Source organism: Lipotes vexillifer, unplaced genomic scaffold (genome assembly GCF_000442215.2).
Source record: "Lipotes vexillifer unplaced genomic scaffold, Lipotes_vexillifer_v1.1 scaffold23, whole genome shotgun sequence".
Lineage (NCBI taxonomy): Eukaryota > Metazoa > Chordata > Mammalia > Artiodactyla > Lipotidae > Lipotes > Lipotes vexillifer.
This window is the reverse complement of record NW_006796283.1, coordinates 4,146,785-4,154,203: the sequence shown is the minus strand read 5'-3', so window position 1 is coordinate 4,154,203 and position 7,419 is coordinate 4,146,785. Positions and strand designations below refer to the sequence as shown.

The 7,419-nt window shown below is 59.9% G+C and overlaps 1 protein-coding gene across 1 annotated transcript in view; it reads left to right on the top strand.

Moving 5' to 3' along the window:
- The first annotated feature begins 840 nt into the window (after positions 1-840).
- Positions 841-7,419, top strand: part of VPS9D1 (VPS9 domain containing 1) — an 11,970-nt gene continuing 5,391 nt past the window's right edge. The window contains exons 1-9 of the mRNA XM_007468482.1: positions 841-939; positions 2,269-2,344; positions 3,719-3,811; positions 4,276-4,438; positions 5,748-5,859; positions 5,934-5,996; positions 6,376-6,428; positions 6,532-6,619; positions 6,736-6,821. Of these exons, the coding sequence (XP_007468544.1) occupies positions 841-939; positions 2,269-2,344; positions 3,719-3,811; positions 4,276-4,438; positions 5,748-5,859; positions 5,934-5,996; positions 6,376-6,428; positions 6,532-6,619; positions 6,736-6,821 (833 nt within the window). The remainder of the gene's footprint in view (positions 940-2,268; positions 2,345-3,718; positions 3,812-4,275; positions 4,439-5,747; positions 5,860-5,933; positions 5,997-6,375; positions 6,429-6,531; positions 6,620-6,735; positions 6,822-7,419) is intronic.

The window sequence follows — 7,419 nt, the reverse complement described above, 5'->3', positions numbered from 1 at the left end:
CCGAGCCGGTCCCGTTTCATCGCTGTGGCGGCGGCTTGAGCTCGGCCCCGGAGCTCCGCCCCGTCCGATTCCGTTCGGCCCCGCTCGGCTCCGCTCGGCTCCGCCCGGCCCTGCTCGGCCCGACGCTCCGCCCCGTTCCTCCTCGCTCGGCCCCGCTCGGCCCCGCTCGGTTAGCCGGGCCAAGAGGCAGGGCTAGGTGTTGCTCTGCCCGGAGCCTCTCGTCCGCTAGGTTGGACTGTGCTCGTTCGTTCAGTTACACTCCGCCGTTCGGCTCCGCTGGACTCACTGGAAGCGGGGCGGGACGATGAGGGAGGGGCGGGGCGAGTGATGGGGGCGGGGCGAGTGATGGGGGCGAGGAGGGTGAGGAAACATGGATCGGACGGATTGACACCGGGAGGGGAGCGGCGAGGAAAGGGAGGAGGGGAAGGGAGAAGCGTGGCGAGGAGGGGCGGGGCGATGAGGGGAGGAGCGGAGTGAGGAGGGGAGGGGCGGAGTGAGGAGGGCAGGGCAGCACGGCACGACGAGGGCAAGGGGCGGGGCGTACGCGGTTGCCCTGTCACCAACAAGGAGTGATGGCGTCGGTAGCTGCACTTACACTGTCGTGGCAACTGCGGGAGGAGGTTACTTGAGAGTTCCGTCACCCCCACCTCCGCCCCGTCGGCTCCAGGAGCGGAGCGCGCCGCGCATCGGGGGGCAGGGCTTCCGGAAGTGGCCTCACGTCGGTACCGCCTTTTCCGGCGGTCCGGGGTTCGGGCGGCGCCCGCGCCCGCGCGCGCCGCGTTCCGGTATCCGGGCCGCCCGCCCCGCCCCTCGGCCGCCACGGCCTACCCCGCCGGCGCCATGGCCGCTGCGGTCGGGGACGGCGCGGTGAAACCGCTTCAATGCGCCATGAAGCTGGCCAACGGGGCCATCGAGCTGGACACCGGCAACCGGCCCCGGGTGAGTGGCCAACGGGGCCATCGAGCTGGACACCGGCAACCGGCCCCGGGTGAGGCGGGCGGGGCGAGGCGGGGGCGGTCGCCGACCGGCGGTCAGCCCGGTGGGCGTGGACGAGGGCGGGGCTGCGGGGTGGGCGCCTCCAGGCCTCTCCGAAGGCTCCGGTGCGCGGGCTCGGGCTTCGGCCGTGACCTTGGACAGCTCCCGCTGGCTCATGCCCTCAGTTTTCCCGTCTGTGCATTAAGTCGGGAATGTGAGAAGAGGTGTTTTCATTTGTGAAGGGGACTCAGGAGGGTCCGTGAAGCAGCCCTCCAAAGTGTATCTGGCAGAGAATCCCGTGTGTTTGTATAGTTTGGGGGCGGGCCCTGTAGCTTTAGTCAGATTCCCGAAGGGGACGGTATCCATAAGAGGTTAGCTGCGGCTTTCCAGTCGCCTTCAGCGCCTGTTTGGAAGGAAATGCCGGCGGGGGAGGGGTGTGGCTTGTCTCCAAGAACGAGTGTTAATCCTAAGGGTGGCGACCGCGTGGAAAAGCCGGCTGAGTCACTCCGGGCCGCCCGAGGAGGGGAGGAGGCCGCGGGTGCCTCCGAAAGGCATTCCGGTCTTCCATCCGCTGCCTTCCCCAAGTCGGGATCCTAGGGCAGCAAACGCCCCCACAAGTCAGAAATCCTTCCCGGAACCCATTTTATCCTTATCTGAGGTGTAGACTTAAAGGTGGGTAATTTGAGAACCGGGATGCAGCAAAACAAACAAAAAGCAAAGCACCATGCTATGGTTCCAAACGCCCTGAGCTCTGTCAGGGAGCCCTGAACAGGACGGCAGGGTCACCCTCTTGAAAATACTGACATTCTAGTGTCAGGCTGCTGCGTGCCCAGGGAATACTTACTCTGGGGTTCGGGAAAGGAGTTCCCAGAATCCGAGTCAGAAAGTCATTCTGAAATTTACAACACACTCCCTGATTCACCTTCCAAGAAATATTTTTTTAAAGCCACTGAGTGAATGGCCCCTGAGTTACACAGGAAGAGAACTTGTTGCATAGAGTGGAAAATGGCAGCACCTGCCAAGGCTCCTTACCCTGGCCCACTGACAGAGAACCTCCGTTCCTTCCTGTACTGGAGAGAAAGGCAGTGATGCCAGCTTCAAGTCTAGAGAAGAGGGGTACTCTCCATGCCCCAGCAGAGCAGTTACCAGTGAACCGGCTCGGCCACTGCAGGTGTATCTCACAGATAAGCAGGCACCACTGTTCCTGTGTTTCCACAAGGGCACCGAGCAGGCATGATGGAATTATGCGCCTCTACTGGCCTGACCGCTGCCATTTCTCTTCCTTGGGCACAGGAGGCATATACAGAATACCTGAGGAGCGTCCACTACATCTCCCAGGTGCTGCTAGAAGAAGTGGAGACCTCCAAAGGTACAGCTCCTCCCAGGCCGGGCAGACTGTGGACAGCTTAGCCTTTGATGGGTCCCAGGGCCCCAGGCCTGGGTGTGTCCTGTGTCTTGGCTGCCGGGCCATTAGTAGAAGGTGGACGGCTGAGCGCTCAGTAAGCAGGAGCGCAACAGGGAGCAGGAAGGGCCGGCTGCCGTGACTGAGGGGATGGAGATGGGCTGGGACGTGACCAAAGACTGGACGCTGAACCTCAGTCCAGGGAGGAGTGAGCTGCACGATGGTTGAGGGCTGGGGGCAGCATCCCAGCAGAAGGCGCTGCAAAGGCCCTGAGGTGAGAGTGGGTGCCAGACACAAGAAGGGTAGGCAGGCTGGAGAGGGGAAGGTGCAGTTGGGGCCGGCCGGTCCTTCGGATGGGCCTGGGGTTGTTCTGGCACGAGGCGAAGCTCGTGGAGGCTTTGTGGGGAGAGGCTGGCATGGGAGCAGTGAGGACAGCAGTGGTGGGACTGCCTGGAGGTGGAAGGAGTGAAGGGCTTGGGGCATGTTCTCTAAAGATGGGCCTCACCAGACATTCTAAGCGGACAGTGAGCTGCCTGGAGTTGCGGGGGAGGGCCAGGGAGCACAGGAGGCAGTGCGGGAGGTGGCAGGAGCAGACGTGAGGGAGGAATTGAGGTCTCCGTCAGGAGCACAGTCTGCTCGAGGTGTCCAGCAGCCCGACAGCAGTCGGGGAGAGGTGGGAGTCTCCACCCTGGGGAGCTCGGGAGCTCAGCAGAGCTCTGGGCACTGGGAGGAGGGCACGGTGGGAGCAGCCGCGAGGGGTCGTCCTAGAGGAGAGACCTGCGAGGTCAGGGAGCCCTCAGAGAAGGGCAGGACTGAGTGGGTGAGGGCCACTGCAATGGGAGCAACGTGGCTGAACGAGGGTGTGGTGAGGGTCTGGCCGTGACGGGAGCGGGGGTGGATCAGGTCTGGTGGGGTCCAGGGGAGAGTGTCAGGTGGCAGCTCCTACACCATGAGTTTGCTGATAGGAGCGATTCCCAGAGGGAGTGCAGAACAGAAGTCCTCCAGCTGCACCAGGGGTGAGCTTGGACACAGCCAGGGGGCGGGAGATGGGTTTTGAAACTGTCTCTGTGAAACAGCCTTGCTGACTGCAGGGCCCACCTGGAGGAGGGGCTGTAAGTAAAATGAAGCCGTCAGTGAGGAGAAAAGGCCCAGTTAGTTATAGAGAAGGCTCTGATGGTCCAGGCGAGAGGACAGGACAGCCACACACAGGGCCAGGAGGTAAACCCAGGGCAGATGGTCAGAGATGAGGAGGAAGTGGGCTCTCCTTTGTTTCTATCCCAGCAAGAATCTGACTAGTGATAGAGGTGATGGTGACCACCCTTCTTGTCGCTTGCTCCCCAGAAGCTGGGGAAACTGTGACCCCTGACACCTCGAAGATGCTGAAGCTGGCTGAGCAGTGTCTGGAGAGGGCCCAGTCGACAGCTGCCAAGCTTGGTGGGTGTCCGGCAGAAAGCTTTCTTAGGACACCCCCCCCCCTCAAGTCTGCATCTCTCTCTCTCTTTTTTTAAAATTAATTAATTAATTAATTTTTTGGCCGCATTGGGTCTTCATTGCTGTGCGCACGCTTTCTCTAGTTGCAGTGAGTGGGGGCTACTCCTTGTTGCAGTGCGCGGACTTCTCATTGCAGTGGCTTCTCTTGGTTGCGGAGCACAGACTCTAGGCTCACAGGCTCAGTAGTTGTGGCTTGTGGGCCCTAGAGCGCAGGCTCAGTAGTTGTGGCACATGGGTTTAATTGCTCCGCGGCACATGGGATCTTCCCGGACCAGGGCTCGAACCCGTGTCCCCTGCATTGGCAGGCGGATTCTTAACCACTGAGCCACCAGGGAAGTCCCAAGTCTGCATCTCCTTTGTGGAATGTCAGGCCCCTGTGCAGACCCGTGGCTACATATGTCTTACAGGGAAAACATGCCTGAGGCCAGCCATGCCTGTGGCTGCCCCCATCCCCTCTCCTACCAGCCGACACCGCCGGGTGTACTCAGATGAGGGAGGGAAGCTCTCTCCATTTCTGCCGCCTGAGATCTTCCAGAAGCTTCAGGCTGTAGAGTCACAAAGCTCTAAGAAGTAAGATGGGTCAGAACGGAAGGTGGGCTAAGCCTGGGTTTGGAGACAAAGTGAGCTAACTATGGTGGATTTAGTCAAAAGGGATCCCAGAATGGAAATACCTGGTGCCTGGCAGAAACAAATGCAAATTGTTTCTGGAGCAGAGCACCTTCAGCTTTCATAAAATGAGTGGTACATAGTCAAAGATAAGCAAGCACAGAAAGAATCAAGAAACTGTAAACGAGAGGTAGCAGAAACAGACCTGCAAAGTCTTCAGATAGAGTTATGGGACACAGATTATAATACAATCACGCTTTCTGTATTTAGAGAAATAAAAAGCAAGTTTGAAAATACCTGCAGGGAACAAGAAGCTATAAAATCTGACTTATAATAGGGGTCAAATAGAATTTATAATAGGGGTCAAATAAGAACCAAGTAGAAACAGAAATACTGAAATTATTTTTAAACACTAATCAGAAACGACAACAAATTATATTCTCCTGTAAACATACACACATGCACACAAAAAGAAGGGGACAAGTTTAAAAGAGCAGAGTAGACCCAGCTGAAGACAGAATTAGAGAATTGGATAAAAGGTTAAAAGATACCCTGAATGGCTCACACACACAAAAAGACATGCAAGGTCTAAGGGGTTATTGGAATTGCAAAGAAAGATGAGAAAGAAAATGCGAGAGGAGCATTATTTGAGGAGATGAAAGCAATTTTCTAGAACTGGTGAAAGACACTGAGACACAGATGCCAGAATCCCAGCAGGATAAGCAAGAGGATGGGCTCTTCCCGCTGCTGCTGCCGGGCCTTGAGCCACAGCTACACCCTGTCTCTGCAAGTGCAGTTCTGGGGCAGGGCCAGGCACCAGACTTCCATCCCAGTATAGTCTTGTGTCCCCACGACTTACCTCCTCCCACCCATGAAAGCGGGAAGACGTGGGACCATAAGTTTTGATGGTGAGGGGGCTGTTGGTGGCTGTTACCAAGTAGCTGTGAAACACCCCCCACCCCTACCCCTCTTTCATGGGTTGCAAACTAATCTAGCTGTTCGGCTCACATGGTGCCTTCACAGAGTTTCGTGCTGTTAATAAACACATGTGACTGGTATGCATAAAGGTCTGGAATCCAGGCAGTAGGGCCATGTTTCAGGGAGGCAGGTGTCTCCCGCCCACCCCAGACCTCCTCCCTCCTTTACATTCCTGCCTGCCCCCATCACCACCTCCTCACCTTCCGGTCTCAGGGCAGGGCCAGGAAGGGACCTCAGGTGACCAGAGCGTTCCTGGGCTTCCTGGAGCCTGGACAGCAGCTTGTCACCATTCCAGGGAGCTGACACCCTTGGAGGAGGCCTCCCTACAGAATCAGAAGCTGAAGGCTGCCTATGAGGCCCGGATGGCCCGTCTAGACCCCAGCCAGGCCATGCAGAAGACATCCCTGGTGAGTGGAGCCTAGGAGGGTCTGGAGTGAGGGCGGCGGGGGCAGTAGGCCTTATTCCATCCTTCCCATCCTAGACCCTGTCCCTGCAGCGGCAGATGATGGAGAACCTGGTGATCGCTAAAGCCCGGGAGAAGACGGTATCCTTTCCGTCCATCCTTAGTGTGCAGAGGCTTCAGCTGAGGGAGGGGGCAGGGAAGTAAAGATGCCAGGGTTCAGGTGTGGAAACAGAGTTCCTCCAGTTTCGGAGACACTTGTCCTCAGTGGGTGGTTCCTGCCCAGCCCCGCTTCCTCTCGCCTCCTGGCCTTTGCACAGGCCACCCTGTGCCTCCCAGCACCCACAGACTCCTCTCCACCCCTCAGGTCGACTAGGACTTGCCTTCCCTCCCTGAGCGGGCCTGTCCTCTGGCCCAGACCCTCCTCCCACCCATCCCAACGGGCCCCGTGTCCGGCAGGGCGCTGGGACGCTGGGGGGTTCGTGCACGCCGCGTCAGAAGGGCCTTGACTCTGCCGCCCCAGCTGCAGAGGAAGATGGAGGAGCGCCGGCTGCGGCTCCAGGAGGCCGCCAACAGGTGCGTCTCCGCCTTCGGTCCCGGGACTACTGGGGGGGCCAGGTGGGGACTCCCACGCCCGCCTGTCCAGCCCTGAGGCCCCCAGAACTGTCCTTTCTCCCAGGAGGTTCTGCAGCCAGGTTGCCCTGACCCCCGAGGACCGGGAGCAGCGGGCCCTCTACGCCGCCATCCTCGAGTACGAGCAAGACCACGTGAGTGCGCGGAGCGGGGCGGGGTGTCCGCAGGGAGGCCTGGGCCCCTGGGCGCGGCCTTAGCTTGGGAGGAGGGGCTTCCCGCGGGCTCTCCCCCAAGGTCTCCTGTCCTGCAGGACTGGCCAAAGCGCTGGAAGGCCAAGCTCAAGAGGAGCCCAGGGGACCTGTCCCTGGTGACCAGCCTGGTCTCCCACCTGCTCAGGTACCGGCTGTCGGCCCCTCCCCCAGCTGCAGGCTGATGACGGAGAAAAGGATTAAGAAGGAGAGAGGAGGGGCTTCCCTGGTGGTGCAGTGGTTGAGAGTCCGCCTGCCGATGCAGGGGACACGGGTTCGTGCCCGGGTCTGGGAAGATCCCACATGCTGCGGAGTGGCTGGGCCTGTGAGCTATGGCTGCTGAGCCTGCGCGTCCGGAGCCTGTGCTCCGCAACGGGAGGGGCCACAACAGTGAGAGGCCTGCGTACCAAAAAAATAAAATAAGGAGAGAGGAGCGAGGCAGTCTGGGGTGACCGCACGGGCAGCAGGCCACGCTGGCTCTCTCGGAGGCCCCCGCCTGTGACCCCGGGGCCTCCTGTCCGCGGATGGCCTTTCACGGGCCTCCTGGCTTCTCAGAGGGGCGGGACAGGCCTTACCAAAAACATTCAGCCGCGAGGACTAGTCCATGCGTCCCTTCTCCAAAATCCCTCACAGCGGGGCCACGTGGCCATTGGGTGGGGGTCGGGTAAGGGCCTCGCAGGGCCGGCGGGCCTTCTCAGCCCCTGGGTCACCCAGCGAGGGGACGGCGGCCCCAAGCCCGACGGGGC